This window comes from Leguminivora glycinivorella, chromosome 5 (assembly GCF_023078275.1).
Source record: "Leguminivora glycinivorella isolate SPB_JAAS2020 chromosome 5, LegGlyc_1.1, whole genome shotgun sequence".
NCBI lineage: Eukaryota > Metazoa > Arthropoda > Insecta > Lepidoptera > Tortricidae > Leguminivora > Leguminivora glycinivorella.
In genome coordinates this window covers 14555153-14582544 of record NC_062975.1, presented here as the reverse complement: position 1 = coordinate 14582544, position 27392 = coordinate 14555153, and the positions used below count along the sequence as shown (strand labels likewise).

General features: G+C 36.2%; 6 protein-coding genes across 6 annotated transcripts; all 6 read right to left on the bottom strand.

The window, feature by feature from the left end:
* Positions 1-3606, bottom strand: LOC125226644. Its single transcript, XM_048130678.1, has 5 exons — positions 3453-3606; positions 2222-2337; positions 1851-1940; positions 1339-1570; positions 1-152 (listed from the first exon to the last, which is right to left on the bottom strand). The coding sequence occupies exons 1-5, from the start codon at positions 3477-3479 to the stop codon at positions 69-71; spliced, it is 549 nt and encodes a 182-aa protein (XP_047986635.1). The 5' UTR covers positions 3480-3606; the 3' UTR covers positions 1-68.
* Positions 3607-7257: 3651 nt separating this feature from the next.
* On the bottom strand, positions 7258-9832 carry LOC125226562. Its single transcript, XM_048130562.1, has 4 exons — positions 9428-9832; positions 8955-9067; positions 8381-8630; positions 7258-7675 (listed from the first exon to the last, which is right to left on the bottom strand). Exons 1-4 carry the CDS (start codon positions 9452-9454, stop codon positions 7604-7606), a joined length of 462 nt encoding a protein of 153 aa, XP_047986519.1. The 5' UTR covers positions 9455-9832; the 3' UTR covers positions 7258-7603.
* A 3149-nt stretch (positions 9833-12981) lies between these two features.
* On the bottom strand, positions 12982-14171 carry LOC125226413 (endocuticle structural glycoprotein ABD-5-like). The gene is made up of 3 exons (XM_048130394.1): positions 14066-14171; positions 13806-13942; positions 12982-13270 (listed from the first exon to the last, which is right to left on the bottom strand). The coding sequence occupies exons 1-3, from the start codon at positions 14072-14074 to the stop codon at positions 13045-13047; spliced, it is 372 nt and encodes a 123-aa protein (XP_047986351.1). The 5' UTR covers positions 14075-14171; the 3' UTR covers positions 12982-13044.
* A 3566-nt stretch (positions 14172-17737) lies between these two features.
* Positions 17738-19576, bottom strand: LOC125226281 (cuticle protein CP14.6-like). The gene is made up of 3 exons (XM_048130214.1): positions 19416-19576; positions 19175-19299; positions 17738-18095 (listed from the first exon to the last, which is right to left on the bottom strand). Exons 1-3 carry the CDS (start codon positions 19422-19424, stop codon positions 17852-17854), a joined length of 378 nt encoding a protein of 125 aa, XP_047986171.1. The 5' UTR covers positions 19425-19576; the 3' UTR covers positions 17738-17851.
* A 1018-nt stretch (positions 19577-20594) lies between these two features.
* On the bottom strand, positions 20595-21492 carry LOC125226009 (endocuticle structural glycoprotein SgAbd-5-like; the record flags this gene model as incomplete). The annotated part of the gene is made up of 2 exons (XM_048129822.1): positions 20595-20910; positions 21356-21492. Coding segments are annotated over 2 exons (453 nt in total), but the record flags the coding sequence as incomplete, so codon positions are not given.
* A 4467-nt stretch (positions 21493-25959) lies between these two features.
* Positions 25960-27392, bottom strand: LOC125226327 (larval cuticle protein 65Ag1-like). Its single transcript, XM_048130277.1, has 3 exons — positions 27288-27392; positions 27001-27122; positions 25960-26521 (listed from the first exon to the last, which is right to left on the bottom strand). Exons 1-3 carry the CDS (start codon positions 27294-27296, stop codon positions 26302-26304), a joined length of 351 nt encoding a protein of 116 aa, XP_047986234.1. The 5' UTR covers positions 27297-27392; the 3' UTR covers positions 25960-26301.

Genomic DNA, 27392 nt, shown 5'->3' with positions numbered 1-27392 from the left:
TTAAATTCCAAAATATTTAATATGATTTAAACTACATATAAAAAGTAAAACAATTGGTAAGTAATAGTTTAGCCAAGAAGTGAGGCTAGAACTGCAGGCGACGCACCTCCGGCCCCGCCGCCGAGACGATTCTCCAGGCTATTTGTTGTCGTCTGGAAAAATAAACGCAACCGGAAGTTAGGAAAAAAAAACTTATCGGTTCTGTATAGCAATGCACGGTCGAGAATTTTCCAAAGTTGCAGAACATTCCTCATGAGAATTTTCGGTAACTTCTGAGAATGTTCTTGAGAACGAGAATTTATCAGAATACTTTAGTAACTTCGTAGTTTATACCATAATTTCGTCGAACTTAGCAAGTCAAGACGTAGTCCCGTGGTAGTGCGCTGGCTTCGTATGCCGATGTTCTCAGGTTCGATCCTGACAGCGATCTTTTTGTTTTTATTTTGTTTGTTTTTTTTTGTATATACATATATTGGCATGACCAAAAACAGGCATCAAGAAATAATAGTTCGGTACCTAATTTAAAAAAGTCATGACTAAAACTGTGAAGTCTGAAAGTCGAAATGTTCCCTGAAGTATAGTGAGAATTTAAGCAACTTATAGTGAGAATTTAGGTAACTTATCACATATCAACAAAATAGCTAACTGTAATAGACAATATTATACCTATAATAACATATAGTTTTATATTATGCCCATTTAAACATTATTTCAAGTATATTCTCTTGTTTAAATAATAAATTGCATGTTGCGGGAATGTTCTGCGAACATTCTCAAGAATGTTTCCGCTTTTTGGGAATGTTCTGCAATTTGTACATTACTAGTTCTGTACAGTATTATGTTTTAAAGTAACAGGACTCATTGACGAGATAAAAAAAACACGGTTTCTCCGGACCGTTTCATTGAATTATTGCTTATTTTTAAATTAAAGGAAAAATGGAAAAAATCACACCTCCGGCAGACATTTCTGCATGATAAAAAAAAACAAATGGAATTATTGCTGTTTTTAGTCCATTACCGTATGTTGACCCTTAAGAAACAATTAATAGTTGTATAAGAAAAGTTTCTCTCGGTTTGTTTTTAACGGAAATACAATACAAGCTTTTAAATTAAGACGGGAATCGATTGGCACAAAAAAATTCTCGCATCCTGTAGGTTGTCGAAAAAAAAACTGTATCCGCTTAATCTGTATATCGAGGGAAGGCCTTCTAAGACCGTTTTTGCGTAGAAGCACAGGATCTGATAGCTGTCACCAATGATCAAACCATTGAAATACACTGAAGTTAGAGGGGTGATCGCTTTTCATCCAGATTACAGACATTTCAGTCTATACTTTACCTCATATTCAGACGTCGCATCACTATAGTCTGTGCCAGTTGCAGACCAGCTGACTATGTTACTATCAAAATCCTGTTGGGAACTAGACCCTTCATTCGTTTCTGAGTTAAATGAACCAGGTATTTCACTGCGACTAGAGTCCTCATACTCCTCATTAACTTGTATGCGGTCAGAGTACTTTTTGTTGCCCCGAGTTAATTTGTTGATGTCTGAAGTTGGTTGTGGTTTAATCCTGTTAAAAATGCGAATACATAATTAAATTACTAAAATAATGAATAGTATAATTTTCATGAGTTATTTCATTTACAAAAAATAAGATATTTTAGCCGGTAGAGGATCATTTATTTACATGAACAAATTTATATAGAGAAAGTAAGACTAAAAACAAAAAAAAATTGTTTTTAATACAGTGAATCTGACAAAATACCTACTATAAAATGTAAATAATCTGTCATTAGGTTTCTGTTGAATTTGTGTGAGTTATCTGTTGAAAATCTTTATAAATTACTTACTTTTCATATACGACAGAAGGAACCGAGTAAAAGTAGTTCCAGTTTTGAACGCTGTCATCGTATGGAAACCAATTTTTTAATACTTGTGCACTGAAGATAACAAATACAGTTTAATAAACAATGGTTACAAATTAAATAATTGAAAAAATAAACGAAAGTCTTGATCTCTGAAAGGAAGTCTGGATTTTCGATCTAGATACTACTACTACGCTACAAATGTACAATATTATTAATAAACTCTATCTAGATATAAATTGTGCAAACTATAAATTCTGCGGTCAGTTGGTATAATACAATAAATAAAGTAAAAAGACATTTAAAAGACTCTGAGGTCCCAAAAAATGCGTTCAATTAAATACAGTTTTTATTACCTTTCCTCAATTCCAGTTTGCACTAATTTTCTTGGTGGCTCCGATGTACTAAATGCATAAAGAGGAACAGAGTATACCAAATTGGTCAAACAACACGTTATTATTACAACTTGCACCTGAAAAAAAAGAACTTTTCACTATTTTAAAGGGATTTGAACATTACGATCAATTAATGCAAATAACCATCACAGTTAACACTATTTACTTAATAGTTATTTGAATAATTTTCACCACATCAGCTGATAAAGGCCCTCTTGATTCTTCAAAAACAGATAATAAAGTCGCATATTATCCACAACAGTGCAAAGTGATTTCATATAATTTGAATAAAAAAAAATTTATGATGATTTTGACTCTTAAACGTTTAATAAGTTGATAGGTTAAATTTTGATTCATGTTGTACAGTTAATATTTTCGTCGTTTTGGTGCGGTGAAATTCTTTGTGTTTTACTCTGTGGCTAATATTTTTTCTCCAAGTGAACTTGAAACCATTAATGCCTAAGATTCAATTGGATTAATATTGGAATCTTTTGCTTGCTCGGGCATCAATATTATCCGAGCGGGTAAACAACAGCTATACCCCCTTGTATAACTACGAGTATTTATTTGTTAATTTATGTAAAATAAAACGAATGATCTACCGCACAGGTATCATTAAACATTGATTCGTATTACTTTTTATACTATTTTATTTTTGAGTAAACACAAAATGTCACCGGATATTATTAACAACATGAGCTTAAACTACAACATAGTGCCTAATGAATAACTATAATTAAATAAGTACTCGACAGCCTGCAGAATTTATTACATCAAAGATTTTTGTGATAAATGAAGAAAAAGCTTTTTCATCACACCAACTGATAAAGGCTTTCTTTGCTATTCGAAAACAGATAGCAAAATTGCATTTTATCCACAAGAGTGCAAAGTAATTTCATACAAATTTTAACTTTATGTCTAAAGCTGGGTGTTGGAATTTACGTATAAATGATGATTTTGAATCATAAACGTTAAATAAATTGAAGTATATTATTTATTTTGATGTTTTACAGTTCATATTTTCATAGTGTTGGTGTGGTGAAAAAAATTGTACGAGTATTTCACTCGGTGGCAAAGTTTATTTAACCTTCGTGCCTTGATACCCTCACAACGCTCAAGATTCCACTTTTTGAACCACTCGCTACGCTCAAGGTTCAATATTGGAATCTTTCGCTTAATAACTGTTACTTACCCGAATATTTATACCAGCTTTGTACATCTTCGTGTATTAAAACTTCAGAAAATCCACAAATACAATTGCAGCCAGGAGCGACTGTCTGTTGTCAAAGTAGTCGCTCAAGAGTCACTAAGAAGCTTTTTAACCTTCTTACGAACTACGTGTGTGTCTTGGACTGTTTTGCCTTTTTTGTCATACGTAATGACTATACGCGATTTTCCGACTGACATCTATCTACATTTATCTTCAAACCGGTAATTACTAATTATACTTTGGTGCGTATTATTTTATGAAAATAAATTAAATATAGTAAAGTTTACGCAGTTACTAAAAAAAGCTCAGCGTTATGTTTGTGAAATTAAAGTTTGATGCGACTAAATACGGAACCGCTTGCAATGAGAAAATGAGAACAAGGTCAGTGTGGGGAAGACCGTCTACCCGGAAAGACCGTCTATTGACTATAACTTTTGTGTTTATATATCTACGCCTCTCAGACCTCCGGAGGTATACCAGTTTTTCGCCCTTAATCCACTGGCCTTCAATACCTATCTCTAGGACGAACACTAGTTAACATAAAACTTGATTCGTGTTTCGAACTCGAACATCGAGTTCAACATGGTTCCGCAAAAAATTAAAATAAAATAGAAGCAGTCGGAATATTTGTATATTGTGTATGTAACGTAGTCATTTAATAACCGTTCTTTCTGACTAGTACTATTAATCTACTGAAAACGCGCTCAATTTCTAGTTTTATGTTCTGAAATATGTAACTTAGAAATTGTGCCTACTCAGAAAGTCCGGCATAAAAGAGAAAGGCAAGACCGGCATATGATAAACAAGAAGTTGCCAACCTTTTTTAGGCTTTATTGGAAATAAGTCGAGTGTAAACAATATCAATATATAAGTACGTTTTTGGCTTATGATAGTTGTACCATTTTTTATTTTAACTTCGAAATACAGTTTTGATAATGATTCGTATGGTGTTACAAAAATCATTCGAAAGTATTAAGTAAAAAAAATATATGTGACATAGTTGTGAATAATGATAAGAGGTGAAGAGAAGTAAGCCTACACTGCATTATTCATCATCGTATTTAAGTTGGTAGAATTATCGTAAATTCTACCCGTTTTTAGGGTTCCGTAGCCAAAATGGCAAAAACGGAACCCTTATAGTTTCGTCATGTCCGTCTGTCCGTCTGTCCGTCTGTCCGTCTGTCCGTCTGTCACAGCCGATTTACTCGGAAACTATAAGTACTACAGTGATGAAATTTGATGGGAATATGTGTTGTATGAACCGCTACAAAATTATGACACTAAATAGAAAAAAAAGAATTGGGGGTGGGGCCCCCATACATGTAACTGAGGGATGTTTTTTTTTTTTCGATGTACATACCCGTGTGGGGTATCAATGGAAAGGTCTTTTAAAATGATATAAAGTTTTCTAAAAACATTTTTCTTAAAGTGAACGGTTTTTGAGATATCAGCTCTCAAAGTCGTAAAAAGTATGTCCCCCCCCCCTCTATTTTTATAACTACGGGGTATAAAATTCTAAAAAAAATAGAGGTGATGCATGCTAATTAACTCTTTCAACGATTTTTGGTTTGATCAAAGTATCTCTTATAGTTTTTGAGATAGGTTGATTTAACTGTAATTTTGGTTAAATATTTGCTGCTACGGAACCCTTTGTGCGCGAGCCCGACTCGCACTTGGCCGGTTTTTTTATTATTTTTGTTTAAGTATAATTATGTAGATTGTGCAACATGCGACGACAAATATTTCCAAAGAGAGTAGGATTTCAAGTTAGTCATTATTTTTATGATCAGCGTTACAGGGACCATATGGGTACCCTTTAAAACGGTTTTGACCGACTATTTTACGGCTACCCGACCGTTAATTGACATTGCTGACTGTCACTTTGACATAAAAGTGGTCATGGGTGTGGTGAAATACGTTTGGGGGGGTGCTGACTTCAAAATTAATGACCAATTGGAAATCTGACATTGCTGACTGTCACTTTGACATAAAAGTGGTCATGGGTGTGGTCAAATAGGTTCTCGGGGGTGCTGATTCCAAAATTAATAACCAATCTGGAATCTGACATTGCTGCCTGTCACTTGACACAAAAGTGGTCATGGGTGTCGTCAAATAGGGTTTTGGGGTGCTGACTTCAAAATTAATGACCAATTGGAAATCTGACATTGCTGACTGTCACTTTGACCTAAAAGTTGTCATGGGTCAACGGGTCATGGGTCAGGGTGTCATGGGTCAATTATCGTGACTACATTGGATTCGCAGGTGTTCGTTGGAAAAACAGTATTATGCAATATCTGGACCTGAAAAGAAAAGGTTATGAACCCCATCTACGGGACATATGCCGGTCTTGCCTTATAAATAGAAAAATGCTTATATGTTCAAAATTTTAACGTTATTTTATTAATTATCTAGCACATTCTGCTCTGTTATTACGTAAAATAACAATGATCATGATTTTGGAATCTAGTCTTATATGAAATTACGCGACAACAAGCACTAGACGGTCTTTCCGTGCTCATCGCGGGAGGACGGTCAACCCGCCGAGCCTTAAAAAATGTGATTTTTATCACTTAAAAGTACCTTAATTCACCAAAATGTTGTAAAAGCTTTGTAAAATATAATATTTGCTATCCAATAGGACCATGCGCATAACGCCAGACTACATTAATTATAGAGTTTTATCCACTCAAACTTTAATTCAAATAAACTATGCCGGTCTTGCCCGCACTGACCTTAAATATATTATTATTATACATAGACATAGTATGTAAATATTGATCTGTACTCACTGAATGGTGTTGGTTCAATAAATATTATAGGACATTCTTACACAGATTGAAAGCCCAAGAACGCTTGTACTTATCGTGGATACTTAGACGACGACATACATACATGATATACAAATACATATATGTACATATGTACATAGCAGAGAAATAAATGACCTTACCAGGATTTGAACCTTAGCGGTTTAGCAGGTAGGGTCACTACCCGTTGGGCCAGACTGGTCGTTGAAGTGGTTGAACAGTTAAAATAAAGTTGCTTATCGACAAAAAATACAACAAAGCAAAACTGTCGACCCGGCAAACATTGTTTCTTGTCGTTACGTTTGCGTCACATTTGTTTACGGATTGGAAAAACCGAAGTGAAAATAAACCATTATCCCGTTTTAAATATTTTGATCTATAAATATAAAACGATTGTAAAAATATCTAGATGTATAGACAGTTTAAATCCGTACTAAGATCATTTCCCAGTAAAAACGTACTATCATTTCACATAGATTGGCTGTTGTTCAGAAAGTATGTATCCATACTAATATTATAAATGGAAAAGTGTGTGTGCCTGTTTGTTTGTCCGTCTTTCACGGCAAAACGGAGCAACGATGTGATGTGATTTTTTAAGTGGAGATAGTTGAAGGGATGGAGAGTGACATAGGCTAGTTTTTGTCTCTTTGAAGCCGTGGGCAAAAGCTAGTTTACAATAAAATAAGCTACATATAATTTTATAAGATTATGTATAATGTATTTTCAGATACTAGTACTGTTTCAAAATAGAGTGAATTTAATATTCTTGATCTTACGTAGGAACCTCATGAGCAAAACTACATTACCTAAAATCCAACGTAGTTTCTGAATGAAAATGGAAGGTGATATTACATCTGAAAATAATATTTGAACTTCTCGAACCCGAGGGTTAACCCACCATTCTATATGGTATTTGACAGATGACAGCCCACTAACCCTGAGTTAAGTAGTTGGTGCAAGTGGGCCTAATAAAACTCAGGAATGCAAAAGTAGGATATTATTTATTCTTTAAATACAGAGCATAAATGCGCACAATTGCTAATACAAGCTATTACACTACCAGTGGCGTAGCATCTATACAACTCGATTCCCTATGGGTTTCCTAAATTCTCCAGTGCCTGTAGAAGTTCATACAAAACAGATCCCAAAAACCCCTCCGGCTTTACCAACGAAAATTTTCACACCACGCCACAGTACACTACAAAAGCAAATTAAATAGGTTTAGTTGACTTCGTAGTTTAAATAACCCTTATCATAAAAATTATTAAAATTTCCCTTCAAGTTTAAACTGAATGGGTGACATTCTGACATTATTGTAATTTTGTCTCAACCACTGCCAAGAAGAGAGGCTAAGACCGCGGGCGGGGGACCGCCGATGGTGTTTATATCAGTTGTTGTCTGAAAAAAAAAAACATAGTTTTCAAAGCGAAATATATAATCAAATAACTATACATAATATAGATACGTACGGTTAGAAAAACATCGTGAGGAAACTGGACTAATTGCAATAAGGCCTAGTTACCCTTCGGGTTGGAAGGTCAGATGGCAGTCGCTTCCGTAAAACTATTGCCTACGCCAAATCTTGGGATTACTTGTCAAAGCAAAAGGGAGTGTACAAGTTTCTAATGGGGTGGCAACGTGCAAGTGACACTCTTTGAGTTGCAGGCGTCCATAGGTTACGGTGACCGCTTTCCATCATGCGGACCGTATGCTTGTTTGCCACAGATGTAGTATAAAAAAAAAAGCGGACCCCAGGCTACCATGATCCGTGGCAAATGCCGGGATAACGCAAGGAGGATGAAAATGAAAATGAAAATGAAATGAAAATGAAATATTTATTTTTCAAGTAGGCATATTACAATGCGCATATGAACGTCAAATAAAGCTACGACGGATGATGATGATGAGATACGTACAGTGAGATAAATAGGGTCTGCCTAGAATTCTTATAGAAGTAGGTACGAGTATCTTATTACCACTTAAATAACTCAAGTAGCAAGAATTTTCACAACTGGCAATAAACACAAGGCTTTAGTCGCACTTAACCGTATTGACCGTACAATTCCGGTAATACTTGAATATGGAGAATTAGGAGATATTTACCTCATTATCCGACTCAGTAGTGTAATCAACGCCATTTTCCGACCATCCAAGTGTCTCCACATCAGACTCCAGTTTTGAACCAGTATTTAGATTAGATTCTAAGGGCTCGGAGACTTTCTGACTGATACTGGGACTTTGGTCATCTTCGATAGGCTTGCTGGTTAAAATGTTATTTTCCTGAGTTTCATTAGTCTTAGCAGATTCTAGCATAGGTAGAAATAGTGTTGAACGTGGGTTTTGTGGTTTTGAACTGTAATAAATATTAGGTATAATGAATCACAAACAAAAAAATATTCAAATAACTTTAGTTGAGATGAATTTTTAAAATATAGTGATATTATGTATTATCAATTATCATCAGTCTTATCGTCATTAAACTATTATACCTAAGAAGTGATCTATGTATGTTAGTAAACTGTTGTTAGTAGTAGTCGACACGAACTATAAATTCAATAGAATGACATAGAAAAAAACCTTTTAATTAAATATATTTTATTACCTCTTTGACTGCCGAGTAGGATCAATATTATATTGATTGTATCTCTTGTTGTTAAAAATTGATAGTTTAACTTACATTTTTCCGACTCCATTTTTCACAATTTTCACCGGTGCTGTTAAATCGATACCAAAAAGAAAAACACAATATACCGAGTTAAGGAAACAACTCGTTATTATAAGAAATATGATCTGAAAAGAAAAAGATTATATTTATAAACGTGTTGTATTTTACTTTATGTTTATGTCACATAAACGATACTGAAGTTAAAAACAAGAAAATCATAACTACAAATATTTTTTAAGGTTAACAGATTTGTCTATTGTCATCAATTTACTGCATTACATCGGTTTGCTTTATCAAGTTTTCATACATAATACCTAATCACTAAGATCAGTACATCTCGATTCATGTATAAGGTAAATTAGTTAATATAACTAAACTAAAATGCATTGTGTAAATTTTAATTTTGCACAGTTCTTAAAAATACATGTTTAAAAATATACTTAAAAGTGTCTCACCAACCTTAATTAAGAACTACTGTTACCTACCTTGATATCTTTCAAAGGAACTTTCATTTTTGTTGAAGTATAATATCAAACTTACAGATTATAAATAATACATACACTGTGGCTTCTATCGTTAAGTTAGTACCGCGAATGACTGAGTACACCGTGAGGTTGCAGTATTGAAAATAAATAGTTTAAAGCCGTAACTTGCTCTCTACTTAGGGCTGGTTTTATAGTTAGCGTCAGAGACAAGCAATTAAAAGGCTGTCAATCTCATTGCAATAACTGTTTTTTCGGGGCACCGTTTTGTGGGAACTCTGAGTCATATATTTTTTGCAGTTCTTTTTTACCTCCGTTTAAAGTTGTTGCGGAGCAAATCAAATATGAGGTCCTAATGCGTCGGTCACGGAACGCATGCTCTGAGAGTCACGAGCGTGCACGCTTGCCGACCGCCATAATATACTTGTGGCGTCGTCGTTGCTTGCAGCATTGAGCCCCTCTTGACGCTCCATTTTTTCCTGCCTGCCGCTTCTATCCGAAGGCCATGAGGCGCATTTCCGTAAAAAAATAATTGTAGATGCGTCCGGTATGATGATCAGCTTATTGAAGTTTATTTTGTAAAGCCTACGATGATACAATATTTAACGTAGGTGCATTCAGTGTTTCCTAGATTATGTGAAACCTTTTATATTTATAAGCGAATTAATTTAAAAGCGACAAACTTAGATTTTCTTGCTAACGTAACTTCTGAATCAATGTGCTGAAGAGGCAATTTAAATCAATTAAACACTGAGTATTAAACTCACTGAGTATTTGTTAAAAGCACATTTATATCAATAATATGGCATAAATATTTTTTGAAAAAAATTTACTTCATAAAATCACCTGCATGAAATGCATAGAATTAACATCAATGAAGGTCTCTCAACTTTACGGCGATTACCAGTCTTTATTCTTTACTTTACTTGTCTTTGCTTAAAATAACATGAACTGGGTGCAAGGACACTTTACACACAACCGGTTGAAATGGAACAGGTGCAAGTAGCGAGTCTATTCGAACGGACATCTGACATTAAAATTATATCCAATGTTATTACCAAGCACGCGTGCGTTTCGTTCGTACATATTCTTGTATGTTTTGGTGCAAGCGAGATGCACGGATTCCTGACATCATCATTAATTATCATCATTATCCTTGCCTTATTGGCTTCTAGGTCTAGTCAAGTTTCAAAACAAATAAATGAAGTAAATAAACTTAAAGCGCTCATTCAACATATTAAAATAATAAAATCCAGCCAAGAGCATGTCAGGGCCATGCTCTTAAGCCTCCGCCACACGGGCGCGTTTCGAGAGCGTTGCGTCAGCTTAGCGGCACGCGAGCTGAACGCGCGCTGTTTCTGCGCGTTGGCAGAGCGCTCCGCCGGCGTCGCGCCGGCGCATCGCGAGCGGTCCGCCCTCGGAACGCTTGTGCAGTCACACATAACACAGCGCGCGTTGCGATCGGACGGATTTGCGGCATCGCAATTGCGAATCGCAATCGCAATCGCAATCGCAATCGCTATCGCTGTCGCTGTCGCTGTCGCCGTCGCCGTCGCCGTCGCCGTCGCCGTCGCCGTCGCCGTCGCTGTCGCTGTCGCTGTCGCTATCGCTATCGCTATCGCTCAGATCATGAGCGGATTGCGCGCGCATCGCGCGCTTCCCGCCAGCGTCCGGTGGGCGACACGCCGGCCGCCTGCGGGCGTCACGCCGGCGTGTCGCTCCGCTGACGCGACGCCGACGCTCTCGAAACGCGCCCGTGTGGCGGAGGCTTTATAATTATGTAGAGTTCTGTAGATTTCCTTATATAAGTAATTATTTCCTAAATGACTTTTAAGACTTCGCTTTCACTCTACACGGTGAGGTTAAATAGTAAAATATCACCCCTTGCATAATTATCCATTTCCATAGTTGAAAGGATGGAGAGTGACATAGGCTACTTTTTGTCTTATAAAGAGACAAAAAGCGAAGCCATGGGCAAAAGCTAGCATTTCATATTTTTAAAGCATCACAGCAAACTTAAGTGGAAAGTAAACGACAACTTCTCCACGCAAATGTTCCTAATTTCGTCTCGAGATAATCCACACTAATATTATAAATGCGAATGTGTGTGTGTCTGTTTGTTTGTCCGTCCTTCACGGCAAAACGGAGCGACGAATTGTCGTGATTTTTTAAGTGGAGATAGTTGAAGGGATGGAGTGTGACATATAGGCTACTTTTTGTCTCTTTCTAACGCGAGCGGAGCCGCGGGCAAAAGCTAGTTTTAAATAAATTGGATTTCATTTATTGCAATGTACGAGAAACTATAATTTATAAAAATAAAAAAAAAATTAGGTGTTTCATTACGGTTGGCATACAGTGCCTGCGGTTACTTGGTTGTTGATTACAGGAGATCAAACTGTGTAAAAAATATATTGAATAATGGAATTAGTTTCAAAGAAGAAAATGGGTAATCATACGGCCATCTACTTACGCCTTCACGTTAACGTGAATCAGAATCAAGGATAACTTAATTGTCAAAGAGCCTGTGTAAAGCATAACTGCAATGATGCAGCATCATCAGCATTTTGCTTTTTAAATATTAGGCGTTTGGATGAAAGAGATAAACACCGTGCTGCTTTTAATTTACGTTAAATTTGACAGAACGTTGGGCTCATTCAAAGAAGCGAACCTGCACTGAGAGAAAATACAACCAGTTTTCATGTTCGTTCAACAAGTTTTTTGGTTAAAATAGCGCCTACGTGCTCTTTGGTTCAAACAACAAGCTACTTGTCATTTGAATCGGCAATATATTTGAATCAACAAGTTGATTTTATAAAAACAACCTGACACATATTGTTTTAAACATAGTAACGTTTGGCTGATTCAAACGGATAAACCGCAACAAGTCGAACTTGTTAAATTCACAATGCAAATTTCTCTCAGTGTGTATATCCCTTTTTATTAAATCGTTTGCATGCATAATTAATAAATTAATAAGTGTGAGAAAACCTTAAGAAAGCCGGACGATATATGCTTGTCAGTTAAAATGTAAAAATTACCGCACCGAAAGTAACTGACTGGGGGTTGTCAGTCACTTGGCCCATTAACATGTCCTTTGACTTATTCGTCTATATGAAATAAAACTATGGAGACGGATTATATATCGTTGTGACCTAGCCAGTTACTCATGAATAACCGAAGACAATATTATTCGTGTACAGCTTGCTCTACATACAGTGCCTTTATGTCTAACCGTCTATATATTTTTTTTTATCTTGGATGTCTTTTAACACGGATTTATGTGTGTTTTTAACCCCCGACGCAAAAACGACGGGGTGTTATAAGTTTGACGTGTCTAGATAAGATAAGTGTGTATGTGTGTCTGTCTGTGGCATCGTAGCTCACGAACGGATGAACCGATTTAAATTTAGTTTTTTATGTTTGAAAGCTGAATTAGTCGGGAGTGTTTTTAGCCATGTTTCATGAAAATCGGTTCACTATGTCGCGGTCGGGGGATTTTTTCAAAATTTAAATTTTGTGTTTATTTGGTGGTGATTTATAGACACAAAAACAACAGATGCATTAAATAGAAGATATTTTATTGTAAATTGGACTAGTTTTATTTATTTTTAACTAACGGCTTAACCCAGCAGGGAAGCGACAACGCCGGGGGGCACGGCACCGCCGGGTCCCTGTTCGATGGTGGGTTGGTAACCGTTCTCGTCAGCCACGTAGTTGACGTTGTAGGTCACGCCGTCGGGGCCCACCCACTCGTACGAGCCCTTGACGGCGAGCGCCTCGTTGTCGGTTCCAGCGTTCTTCAGGGTACCCTGCTCTTCCTGTTTCTGTCCGTTGTCTTGCTCATATCTAAGGGAAATACATGTTTTTTATTATACCTCTACCTTATACGCCTTTTTAAAATTATTCGAAAGAGGCTGTAAAAATTGTTTTGTGTTTTAGACAAGAAATGTCTATTTTCGAAGATGTTATAGATAAGTTAGTGACCTGCCAGTCTAGAGGTTAACTTTATTTAAATATACGGAATACCTTTGTTTTATACGACCTTCATGGCTGGTTAATTATGATTTGATTTGAATAACATATACAGCCAATTCAATACTGTGGGATTTTTCGTTCTTAATTCAGACAGATTTTACTTCGGAACGATATGATAATGAAATCAATTAATGTTGAACTTCGAGTTCATAGGGCATGAGTATATAGGTATCAAAATTGTCAGTAGTAATTTTCTGTACCTACTTGAAGCAAAATTATGTACCTAATTACCTACTTCTTTATTTGTTATGTTCTGAATTGTCATTAAACCAAGTTGAATCACAAAAGTCACTTTTAGATAAAAGTTTCTTGTGAGTAAATTAGTAGCTTTGAAATGGTTCCTTACGAGAAAGCATAATTTCCGAGTCCGTCGTTATCTGAATTGAATCTCAAGAGGTTGACAACAGATGGAACAAAGTTTTGACGCGGAGCCCTTTGCTGCGCCGCGGCGCTCGCCACAGCCACCAGAGCGAAGACAACGAACTGAAAACAAAACAATCCATAAGGAACTCGGCTCACAAAACACTCGCACTTTTCACTGTTCATACCAAATCTGGACGGCCTTTAACCGTGGAATTTTATAAAGAATAACACAAGGTAACTAACCAGTTTCATTTTAGATCTGATAGTAAGACGCGCCAATCTCAACTGTGCTTGTTAGGTGGATCAAACCATCTTATATAGTGGATGTATTTATTACAACACAGTTATTTGTTGACGTTTATCTATGTACAAGGTTTTGTATATCGACTACTCCTACGAAGCGACCTCTGCGAGGACGACGATGATGGCGTTTGAAACACTTAATTATAAATAATTTATTTTGTATAAAATTGGTTTTATTGATAATAATTAATAAAGTACAAAGCTGATGATGACAGGTCAGGTCATAGAACAAACTGTTACGAATTTAAAACCATTATAAAGGTTTAAAGACGGTTTGCAGCGTGCTGGAAATTCATTACTCGGCAAAATCTAATTTGACTGGCGTATATATGTAGGTTTAAAAGAAAACGTTTTTATGAAGATGAACTAGTTCTAAAAAGAATTATTTGATATCATATTATCTACTTATTTTACGATTATTCTCAAAATTGAAAAACTACGTCTTATTTGAATGGCATCCGAAATCAGAAAACTATTTTGATGTCGTGATATTTTTGAATTTGTTGACACAAAGTTAAAATATGTAGTTTAGGTACCTGTTACAAATACCTAATCAGCACTTCACTTTACCTAAATGCATGATGAAACGTAATTTACATTCTATTAAACTTTGATGAGACGAGATGGACACATTAAATGTCAAAGGTTGTTTGTGGTTGATCCAATCCTTAACATAAACGGGTCATCTAAATATTTACATTAACCCGTTCTGCCGTGCGATGACAATACCTACACTGTATCTAAAAAACACCTATTTTCCAGAAATCGCAAAAAACTTTTTTTTTCTTTAATTGGCCACAGAGTTGTTATTTTTCATCCGATTGTAATGAAATTTGGACATTTTACAGATAATATGTTACTATTAGTGACCATTTAAAAATAATGAAATATTCATACTTCTTTCAAGCATTTTAGAGCATAAACGTGTTATGTCGTAATATACTTTATCAGTAATATGTGCGAGTTGCATTGACAAAACACTGTAACGCATGAATTACAATGTTTTGTCATAGCATACCATATATACTCCTAAGAGAATTCCAGGTGTGTACTATGTGTACACTATTAACTTAGACTGTAATAGTTGTCATATACCTTCTTATGAATAAGTAACTTTATACTAGTATGTGACATCTATTTCAGTTTATAAATATGTACGTAATTCAAGGTACGTAAAACAAGCAAGGAATGCTTCTGCTTCTGTTGCTTTAACATTTTTGTGGGACTACGTTTTCGCTTGTTTTTTCTTTGGCACAACTTCAACCTGAGACTCGGGTACTTCAGGAATCAGGAGCAGTATGTGTATGGAGCGTGTCATGCTCTGTACCAAGATTCAAGTTCGGATGAGCAATGCCAAGATCCGTCGTCGCACCAAGGTGCAAGACGTGGGTTTCGTCATTACCAAACTTAAATGGAGTTACGAGGGACATGTTGCTAGGCAGAGTGATGGCTGTTTGAATAAGAATAACTGTAGACGGCACTGTAGTTAATTCTGTAAGACAATCTGATATAGGTTGGTTCATATTTTCGTCTAATTGAGTCACTGCTGGATGTGCTTGATAAGGCGAAAGTATTGAGTACCCAATATCCATACCTACCTGTTCCATCGGCTATTGTTGAGCAGCATAATCAGTAGAACAGTTTATTTTGTTTGATACAGCATAATCATCTATACTTTTCTTATTAGTTTTGGCGTTCAGGGGTAGTTTATCACTTTCATTTTCTAAAAAACTTTTTAATCTGGCAAAATTCGATGACACAGTTGAATGACACTCTCTGTTGCAATGATTAGAAAGTTTTAATTTAATATATTCCGTTCTTTATAATATATACTCATTTTACTAGTCTATTGATATCCACACAAACTAAATAAGACAACGTGCAGGCTCCATTTAAGAAGTCCTGATTTATTTTAACTTATTTTAATTATATTGATACCATTTTCTTTTACTTTTTTGACGATCACAATATAGATTCTTATAAATTGACATAAATGTAATTTGTACTGTAATCATGTTGTGAAATAAATATATCTAATCTAATCTAATCTATACTAAAAAAATACCTAAACCAAAACACAGTCAAAATTTCTCGTCAGATTGTTTTGCCAAACACTGTAACTTTAGTCACCGATTAAAGAAATGGGGAGTTTTATTTTGACAAAACACTGTATCGAGAGATGCAGTGTTTTGTCAAATGACGATTTTAGATTTTAAGAGTTACAGTGCATATTACAATGAAGGTTTTCTATGTTTTTGATAGAAAATCAGTATACTCTTAACATGTATATATAGAATAGGGCCAGATAAGCTTATTAGACAGTATTACCACAAAACACTGTAACTTGAGTTACAGTAACTTGAGTTACAGTGTTTTGTCATGGCACGGCAGCGTTTTCCATTTATGTTGCTAAATTATTAAATTGCTGGATTTAGTTAATAACATCATATCTTCTTCGGCCCTACTTCACTTGGTAATAAGAAAATTGTACTCTGCAGAATAGAAACACGCCGACGAGTTTACTTTTGTTTTTCCTCTCCATCTCTTATAAAAAAAATATGTCCATTTTTAATGTTTTTTTTTAAATTGGCGAATTTCTGCCTGGGATATGGCAAAATTTTGACACGACTGTGAGTGACTAATGGAACTTCAGTTGGTATCAAAATATAACCTAAGTAATAGTTTTGGCGATATAAAGTCATTCATCTTTGTAAGGTGTCTTTAATACTGTAATCTACAAACTAAGACAACTTTTTGTTTACGATTTAATGTGCGATGTATGTACTAGTTAATATTCAATTTTTTATATTACTGACGAGTAGTTTGAGGTCAATTGCTTCCGCAATCAAAAGGTGAACGAACGGGAGCTCATTTCATTTAGAATCGGACATGTAATTCCAATTTAAACTTGACCGTGGTTTTAATTAAATGTAATAAATAACATTTGGATGGGTTCTCTTAAAATGTCATTGTCAATCTCATTTACTGCAGCGGTTAGAACGTTAAATCCACACTGATTTATTAAAGTAAACTAAGTGATATCGCTCGCTCAGGTTAGTAAATAAAGTATGAGGGTTATTTTCTTTCTGTTCATGTCATTTCGGATATAGTATCAACGACTTCAGTGTGATTTCCTGAATACAAATTAAATATTAGTAAAAGTTTTTGTAAAAACTGGTACCTACGCCAATTCTTGGAATTAGTAACTTTGCTGACCCCAGGCGCCCATTATCTTCAAGAAATTCGAGGAAAATGATGAACCTGACTCTTATTTTCATTTAATTGGTGGATCGGATATGCTGCCATCTAGATGAATGTCGTCCTTCGAAGGACATACCTAATACACTTTCCTATTTCTATTAACCCCTCGTATGCAGATGCGTCAAAAAATCGTGGGTTCCAACCTCAGCTATGCCATGTAGAGTAAAAAAAAACTTTCCAGAAAAAAATGCAAAAAGATGACCTAATTTTACGCACGGACCCGTGCATAAGCATACGATGGGTTAAGCCTATATTGCTGTCTACATTGCATACATATTTTATTTTAATCCGACGTAAACTTTCTTCATCATATAGGTATGAATCTTATCATATGCAAGTAAAAGAAACATGTCCACGTGAAGGTGATTATATTTAGGTAGGAACAAGAGAAACGTAATAGTTAAATACAGATTCTTACAATCATTTAAAATCCATCGCCATATAAATTGAGATTATGCCGGTATATTACCCACCCAATAAGCTGGCGAGTATAGGACCTGGTACGCCGCTAGGTGGCTTTTCAGCCCCCGTAATAATCATAGGATGGTATCCATTTTGGTCGGCCGTGTAGCGTACTGTGTACTTGACACCATCGATAAAGAAGGAGTAGCTTCCGCTGATGACCAAGACCTCCACCTCTGTACCGTCGTTGTCCACTTTAACTAGTTCGCCTTGAGTTTGAATGAGTGTACCATCGGTCTGCTCGTATCTGTAAGAAGTAGGTGACTTTACCTTAAAAAAAATAAGTTCTACAATAAATTTGTAGAAATATTATTGGATTACGTATCAAATATGTATAACAAGACTAGCGTTTGCCCGCGACTTCGCTCGCGTTAAATTCGAAAATTGCGGAATGCTCCATACAAACTTCCGACCCCCATTTTAGGGAAGTGGGAGGTTAGAAAGATACATAAAGTAGCCTATGTCACTCTGCATCCCTTCAACTATCTCTACTTAAAAAATCATGTCAATTCGTCGCTCCGTTTTGCCGTGAAAGGCGGACAAACAAACAGACATTTTACCATTTATAATATTAGTATAGATTAACAAGCCAATTCTATATCTCGAGCTGTATTGGCGCGATCAGACATACGATAACTGAATTACGTCTTTCAGATATCGTTCTGATGTCGGTGCACCGGTGTAGCTACGTTTGGATTGGCCTGTAAAACTTACTTTGAATATTTCAAAATTATAAATCGTATATTAAGATATAAAGATAATATATATAAATAAATATACCACACTTCCCGCTTTAGTTATAAATAAGTTCACAACTAAAGCGGGAAGAGCGAAAGTTACTCCAAACCGCACAATAAAATAAGCAGTAGATATATAAACGAAAGTTCTCTCTGCCTGATGAAACCTTTCCGCCTCTAAACCACTGAACCGATTTAGATCGATAGTTTGAGGTATACATTTATGGTGGTAAAATATAATGGAAGAATATCATTTTTCTACTTGTCGACTGTAATCTGTCAATTAGGACACCACAGACTAAACTATAAGTGCTAACTTTTCAGTGTTGGATACTCTATGGCAGTTCCGACTCAATTATAATAATCTCATTATAGTTGACTTTAGTTATCTGTAATAATTTCAAAAATAGAACTTCATACAATTTCTATACTAATTTGTGATACCTGGCAAATTTTTCTGCATCTGAAACACATTTTTTTTAATGGTACTCGACTGAAAAGCTTTGTTTTATATCACGATTGTATAAAATACTATTAATGCACAGGACCTCTAGGGCCAGAGGTAATAAAATAATTATTAAATACCTACGTAGTGCGAAAACCCCTGTTGCCGCCGGGATTGTAATTTTCATTGAAAATTAGTTTTACATCTTCAACATTTTTGTCTAACGGGTTCGCGACGACGACGGCTGCTACCAAGCAGCAGAGGATCCACTGAAAATTTAAATATTGGTATTAAAATAAATATGACAACGTATCAGGTAATAACCAATTCAGGCTTAAATATAATTTAAGTACAATTAGGTAACATAAATGAAAGTGATACTAACGAGTCTCATTTTACACCTAGTCCAGACTCCAATCTCTCACAAAGGGCATAAACTTAGGATGAATATTTATTATATTTAAAAGTTAAGATTGTCATATGTTTTATTTTGTTATTGTGATGCTTTAACGGTGGGTAAATACTGCCAAGTGATATAATGGCAAAAATTTGTCATAGTTTTATATGATATCAAACCTAGCTAGACAACTAGTTATGTTAATATTGTTCGAGAAGTAATAAAACTTCCAAAGAAGAAGACCTTGAAATTCTATTATCCTACTGTCTATATTTTCTATTTCAATCAAAGCACAATGGTCTGAGGTACCACTTAGCGACATCACAAAACATTTAATTTATTTGGTAATGGATTTCAGTGATATAATTATCACCTTGATTCCTTCATATTCGCAGATTTTGGCGTCTTTGGGATATAGACAAATTTATGTTAATAGGTACTACCTATACATATTTATGTTAAGCGTTAGGTATATTAAATATCAACTTTTCAAATGTAAGGTAAGATGAAACGTCGTCGTTTACATTTAGGATAGTTCAAGGCCAACTACAATGCTGACCATAAACCAAATTCTAAATCCTCATTTTCATAAATCATTTCTTTAAAAAAAAAAACAAAATGTTTTTTTTAATTAAAGTTCTAGTCTAGTCTAGGAGACCATTAGGTACCTACTTCAACAAATCGCATACTTTTATTTATTTATTAAAAATAAAAAACGCAGTTACTGCTTGTATATGGTTTTATAAACTAACATGTTTTACACAGAACCAACTGGGGCGCTTAGTAATGAAAACTTACCGGGAATGTTACGTAAACACTGTAATGTTTATCGAATTAGCATTTTTAAAAATATTTATCAAAAGTAACAAAAAAAAAATTTGGAAATTTCCTTACCAAACCATCCGGTTTAATAGTTCTTGAGTGTAGTTAATCAATGAAAAAAAGCTTTCTAAAATCACCCCACCTCTCCTTTTCCTACTCGCGTCGACAGATCCTGATGAACCACCTAACAAAGATTTCAAGATTTGTCGATTTCTTGAAGGGAACTCTGGACGTGCCATAAACCTTGCCATAAACCAAAATGCCACAGTTTCGTTTTCTTTTAACCCCTTATTTGCCAAGAGTGGCCTTGAAGCTTTAATAGTTTCATGTGCTCTGCCTACCCCTTTATGGGATACAGGCGTGATTGTATGTATGTAACTCTGGACGTGATTTCGTTGGTCGTAGGGGTAGCGGCGGCCGACGAGTATTTGGAGGTGGTGTTGGAAGAGTAAACAGGGTAGGAGTGGGGGGAGGTTTTTCAACAACAACCTTGGGATGGTATCCATTCTGGTCAGCCACATAACGCACGGTGTAGGTAAGGCCGTCGATGACGAAGGAGTAGCTACCCTGGACAACTAATATGTCGACTTCCTTACCCTCAGTGACCACTATGACGAGATTCCCCTGGGCTTGAGACTTCGAGCCGTCACTTTGCTCGACTCTGTAATTAGGTGCAACGTGCAACTATTATTTATTAGTAAAACAATACGCAAATTCAAAGATGAAAATATACGGCAATATCGTCGAAAAGCTCTAACTTAGCGAGTGAGCACGAAACGTGTATATTATATTATAACTTGGGGTTAATTTGTCGGTTTTGTGTTTACGTACCCCTTTATTAATAAACGTTCACTAAAATTATCACACCGATAAAGTTCGTTTGTTCCTTTCCGACGTATTCGTGTAATAGAAAGGGACAAACGAACTTTATCAGCTTGATAACTTTAGTGAACGTTTATGAATAAGGGGGTTAGTCTTTAGTTCTTGAAATTGAGATTCAAATATGGTAGATTTTTGTCAATGAAATTGGCGCATGATGGAGCTAGCGTATTACCTAGTATAACCACAACTGATCGAGTCACTGTTATCATTAGATAATGTCTTACTCGTATTTGAAGCCGCCAACTCCGTCGTTGTAATTATCGTACTTCAAGACCCGCACGTTGCTGGGGCTGACCAAGGGCCCAGCAGTGACTGCCGCCAGCAAACAACGAAAAATCAGCTGGAATACATATTTGATAGATTAGAAGATAACAATATATATTTGATAGATTAGAAGTGAAAAAATATTGATATCTACATATAGGTAATATTGGTTTTGCTTATATCGTTACACAAATTTACTTACCAGAATCATTTGTTGTGGTTTTGAAGTGGGTCTTGTTGTACAAATGACAAAAATATTATAGCCCTATCGTTTTTATAGATCAGAAAATATAATTCAGCTAAAAATGTAAATTTTTGAGGTGTGACAAATGATAAAGTTTAAGGCGCACGATATTTTGCATACCTACCTTACCTATCTAATATGTATTATCATCGTATTGTTATACCTAGTATACCTACATGACTAAACGATACACTAGCTGAAATAATATTGGACACTGTTTTGAAATAGCAAAATTGGTACATTTCCCTTTTTTTGTACCAAACACTTGGAACCTTGGTGCGTAGTAGGTATCAATTCGTTGGATAGCTGTACCAGAGTATCATTCTTACATATTTGGTGGCCTGTTGCGCAGAATTCGTGTTTGGCTGAGTGGCGACTCATGTTTCAATTTGGGACAAAATAATTAAGGAGCTTTCACAGTTCCCCATATGGAACATTAAACGAACGAAAACGAGGGAGGGCAAAAATAACACTGCTGTAGTAATTAACAATGGTTTTGAACTCTAATACCTATATACAGGGTGTTTCCTGTAACAGGAGCAATAAATTAAAATGTAGATTCCTTAGATTATTAGTAGTCATAGTTAAAATATCTTAATGTTCCAAAGTCCTTAAATATGGAGAAAGAGCAATTCAAATTAAATTTCACAGTCAGTGGATGCTAACTATCGCGAAATTATCGCTTTACGGTCATTTAGTGTCGTGGTACCGGGGCTAACTTCAGAAATAATCTTAAACCAATCGCAAATAGTAGTCTTATCTAGGCGGACTAGGAACAATTTTCAATTGTAAGTCACACAAAATGACACTCGAATTTTGGTTATTTTTTAAAATCCGTCTTGAAAATCGTAAAATCTTTCGGTCTGAACTTTTTATTCAACTCATTCGGATAATTTAAAATAAAAAGTAGTACTGACTTGTCAATTAAATTGTCAATGTCGCTGAAAAATGGCACGATATACTTCTCAAGAATTATGTGACATGATTTTGCTCTACGGAGAAACGAGAGGCAATGCTGCTCGAGCTCTCAATTTGTACCGGGAGCGGAATCCTAACCGGAGACATCCTGCGAACGGCCGCGTCATTGTGAACGCTGTGCAACGTGTGCGGGACGACCTGCCCATATCCGGCAGAGTGCAGCCGCCACAAGGGCCTGGTGCAGCATTTAACGTCAGACTGGCACTGGAACGACGGATTCTTCAGCACTTCCGTGAACGTCCAACTACCAGCACAAGGAGAGCGGGTCTGTTATTTGGTGTCAATAATAGTATTGTTCACAAAGTTTTAAAAAAGAATAAGAAGCATCCATACAAATTTTTAAAAGTGCAGGCTTTGTTGCAGCGAGATTACTTAGCGCGGCAAGTTTATTGTGAGTGGTTCATGGAACAGTGCCATGGGGACAGACGCGATATAACATTCGCACAAAATGTTATCTGGACCGATGAATCAACGTTTACTAACAATGGACTATGGAATCTAAAAAATACCCATTATTGGAGTACGAACAACCCCCGTTTGACAGACAGCTCACCAATATCGGTTCTCTGTGAACGTTTGGGCAGCTGTACACGGAAATACGATAATTGGTCCGGTATTCATCGATGGTAATTTAAATACAGTCCGTTTTTTAGACTTGATAAATGGCACTTTGTTACAGTATTACAACAATCTGCCGGAGGAAATAAGAAACGCAACATGGTTCCAACTCGATGGAGCCTCTGCTCATTCCACTGTGGCAATCCGTGAAAAGTTGTCTGAATTATTTGGAGATCGATGGATCGGACGATTCGGACCTAAGCGATGGCCACCGAGGTCGCCGGATTTAACTTGTCTGGACTTCTTTTTATGGGGAGCTATCAAAAACGACGTGTATTCTGCCGAAGTGGATAATGTAGAAATGTTAAAAGATCGAATTATTCAGGCATTTAACACCATACGGCAACGTGATCTAAATGTAGTTCATCGAAATACATTATTAAGGTACGAAGCATGCATACAAGCACATGGCCAGCATATCGAGAACATTTTAAATTAAGTAAGTGGCTAGTAGGCAATTAATTATTAAGGATTCTGACAAGAAGCCATAGAATTTGTTATTTTTTGTTTTCTTTAACTATTTCATTATACGTGCATAAAACCAAAAATTATTCAGTTATTGCATTTTTATTAAGTGTTGTAATCGATGTAAATACTCCAACTTCTTTTGACAAGTGCCATTGATTCACAGTCCGAAAGAGAAGTCAATGTGTCGCACTAGTGGCAATCTTGACATTTGAATTACTTTTGAATTCGTCATTACTCGGTTAATGAAAACGAAACACAGCTATTTACTTGACCTCTCTATCGGCCTTAATTTGTGACTAAGGTTCTCCTATACACCTTTGTGGGTTTGACATACCTACCACGCAATCCCGAATGCAAACTTTTTGATTGCAATGAGCGTTTTTAATTTTTGCCATACCATAACCAAAGCCCGTTTTTCATGCTGTAACCTTTTTGGCCTAAATCACAGAACACAGAACTCTTAAGTGCCGTAAATGTTGGAACCTCTTTGGCTTATCTAAGAATAGTGACAAGACGTGACGTTCAACCGTGTTATGATTGAGAATGTCAAGTTATCGAGTCTAAAGTCTGGGCAATATTACAAATTACTATGGTGTGAATTGCGTTTACGTTATTGTACGACAAACCTTAATTACGCTGAAACCAGAGAAAATCAAGTCGAGGGTTACGACAAATAACATACGACGGTTATCATCATCCATCAGCTAGGACCTATTATTGTAAACAATGTGTAACCAATATGCAATGTCCATCATGAATCATTGCTTTATGAGAACAACTAAAAGAACACAAACACAGAACACAACAATAAAAATGTAAGCCACGCATAGCTTGGACTCAATAAATATTTTTATTTTTTATTGTGGTTAATTATTTTACCTAGATAGGTAGTTTACGTTTGCAAAGTTATTTTCTAAACAGTTACGTAAAAGTCCGTTCTGTTTATTAGTTTTATTGCTATCATATTTTATTTTATTTTATTTTATTAGTAAAAACATGTTTACATGACATTACAGTAAAACCAATGCGTCACGAAACTTAGATTTTAACAAAAAAGAGAGAAAATAAATAGAACAAAATTAAAAATAAAATTAAACAATTGATTTGGGCGATGACGTAACAGCGTGGCTCCGTTGCGTCGTTTGCCCCGGTGTGGGATTTGGCAGGTTGCCCCGGAACCGCCGAAAAACCACACCTTTCGGCCAGAAGTCTGCGCTCGCGATGGTGTCCTGCAGCGGCCGCGGCACGCGCACAACGAACGAGCTGAAGTGCACGTAGTGACGCGACTGCAGCTGTTGCACCCTCAGCGTGTAGCCAGTCTTCCGACGAACGTAGTCCACCACCTCGTCAGCCACGGCGGAGTAATGCAGGCGAGACACGTAGAGCGCCCTACTTGGTGTTGGTATATCAAGTGTTATCTGTAAATACTTAAAACATAATCACTGAAGTGATTGAAGAACTCGAGCATCCTTTTTGTGACACTTGTGTCACATTCAACGAAGTATTCCGACTAAACACGATAGTAGTGAATCAATGGTTGCCAAGTGTGGCGGCTGACGGCTGTACATTGCTGGCTCGATTTATTTTGTTAGAAAATAACGGTAAAATTATTTTTCAGTTTAATTAATTAAAACCATTTGGACTTAATTACTGATTAGTTAGAGGCTCTATATTTTAATTTATTGCTCCTGTTACAGGAAACACCCTGTATACTTAACAAAGATATTAAAGCTGGTCATTTTTAGGACTTAAAGGTCTAAAAGTGAAGTGTGATGGAGCAGAATGGTTACTAAATTACGAAATAATGCTTCTGAAAAACTAAATAAATGCAGCAATTGATCTGACCTCTAGAATACAAGTTTCTCTACTAGCGTAACTTAAACCAAATTTTAATAAAGGATGCCATTTTGTAGGTTTTTCCATAAATAAAATTTTATAACGTCAAATTAGTTTCAACGGCTGCCGTAAACGTTAATGTTTCATATTACATACGACGACGTGTATTCGCGACAATCAGCGCTACTCCTTCATGCACCCTGTCGTCAATTGACAGTCGTAGCAAAAGCTTTGACCGTTCCAGTGATTTTTTGCTGTGTACTTAACACAGCAAAAAGGAGTGTACAAGTTTCTAATGGGTTGGCAACGCGCACGTGATACTCCTTGAGTTGCAGGCGCCCATAGGTGACGGTGACCGCTTTCCATCAGGCGGACCGTATGCTTGTTTGCCACCGACGTAGTATTAAAAAAAACACATTATTAAAACAATAACAATATTTTATTGCATTATTTCTAAAACATAAATCCATTTTTAAAGCAAGACCACAATACCTATTACCTAATCAAGACAAATGTACAAAACTGAATGGGTTCCATGTGTGATTCTATTCCTTGTTTAAGTGTGTGTGTACCTATGTATTGTAAAACGTCATTGCTTTTTTAGGTTACCAGATTATTACTATGCATGCTAGCCTTTATATCACTTTTCACCTGTGATATTCTGACAAGTTAGTAGGTGCAAAAAGTGATATCGAACGTGCTTACAAAGCAGAACTGCCTAAGATTAGAATCGGTCAAATGGTTCACGAAATTCAGTTGTTTTTAACCAAGCAGGGAAGCAACGACACCCGGGGGAACGGCGCCACCAGGGCCCTGTTCAATGGTGGGCTGGTATCCGTTCTCGTCGGCAGTGTAGTTGACAGTGTAGGTGACGCCGTCTATGATGAATGAGAACACTCCCTTGATGGCCAAGGCCACGTCTTCGCCGACTTTGACGAGCGAGCCTTGGGCCTCACTCCTAGAGCCGTCGGTTTGCTCTACTCTGTAATTTTAATGTTAATAATATTAAATATTTCAAGTAGATTTGATGACTTTTTTTCCTGAAATATTTTATTTTGCTATAAGTATATCAAGTAGAAACACTATTTAATACATTTTACTACCTATATAAACTGAAATAAATGTAATGTTAATAAGAAAAATGACAAAGGCCCACTGCCCACGGATGGAATCAAGCTAGCGTACACTGCTACCGCGACAGGTGCCTGAGCCGCCAAATGACTCGAGTCACATAAGTGGGTAGTACGTTGTACTTATTTCAGTTTCAATAATGAAAATAAGTGCCGGAAATACACTAAGAAAAAAACAAAAATTCAAAAATAGTGATTCGCCCTCGCTGCAGTCACTTAAGTTCGCTGAGACCGTAATTTTTGTTTAAGATTACCTAATATTAAAGAGTGATATTCTGTAAACTTTATTGAAAAAATTAGCTATTTATAGAAAACAGGTTAGGTATCTTACGCGTATCTAAAGCCATCAGGGTTCACTTCACTGTCATATCGCACGACTTGCGCGTCGGCGGGGTTGAAGCTTGGAGCGGCGGGCGCGGCGAAGGCTGTAGCCACCAAACAGCATAGGATTAACTGAAAATTAACACAATAATCAATAACAATGAGGGTCAGTTGCTTTCATGGCAATAAGTTCAGACTAAGTACGCCAATATTTTAATTGGTATTAGGCAGAAATTCTCCTACATTTAGAATTTAAGGGGGATTTTATAATAACAATACCAACTGTGTTTCACTCACCAGTTTCATCTTATTGTGATTGTATGATTGGACGCGACCAAATGACAATACAAATATGAAACAGATCCTTTATATATGTATAATGTAATGGAATTCATGAGTAGC

What these genes read in the sequence shown, in the direction of transcription:
- LOC125226644 (XM_048130678.1), bottom strand. Translation starts at nt 3,479, where the DNA reads ATGTACAAAGCTGGTATAAATATTCGG. An exon ending in AAGCTGGTATAAATATTCGG is followed by an intron (nt 2,338 to 3,452) that starts GTAAGTAACAGT and finishes CTTTTTTTTCAG; the next exon opens with GTGCAAGTTGTAATAATAAC. An exon ending in CAAACTGGAATTGAGGAAAG is followed by an intron (nt 1,941 to 2,221) that starts GTAATAAAAACT and finishes TGTTATCTTCAG; the next exon opens with TGCACAAGTATTAAAAAATT.
- LOC125226562 (XM_048130562.1), bottom strand. Translation starts at nt 9,454, where the DNA reads ATGAAAGTTCCTTTGAAAGATATCAAG. An exon ending in AAAAATGGAGTCGGAAAAAT is followed by an intron (nt 8,631 to 8,954) that starts GTAAGTTAAACT and finishes TATTTATTACAG; the next exon opens with TTCAAAACCACAAAACCCAC. An exon ending in CTACTGAGTCGGATAATGAG is followed by an intron (nt 7,676 to 8,380) that starts GTAAATATCTCC and finishes TTTTTTTTTCAG; the next exon opens with ACAACAACTGATATAAACAC.
- LOC125226413 (XM_048130394.1), bottom strand. An exon ending in CTCGGAAATTATGCTTTCTC is followed by an intron (nt 13,271 to 13,805) that starts GTAAGGAACCAT and finishes TATTTCCCTTAG; the next exon opens with ATATGAGCAAGACAACGGAC.
- LOC125226281 (XM_048130214.1), bottom strand. An exon ending in AACAGGGGTTTTCGCACTAC is followed by an intron (nt 18,096 to 19,174) that starts GTAGGTATTTAA and finishes TACTTCTTACAG; the next exon opens with ATACGAGCAGACCGATGGTA.
- LOC125226327 (XM_048130277.1), bottom strand. An exon ending in CCTGATGGCTTTAGATACGC is followed by an intron (nt 26,522 to 27,000) that starts GTAAGATACCTA and finishes TTAAAATTACAG; the next exon opens with AGTAGAGCAAACCGACGGCT.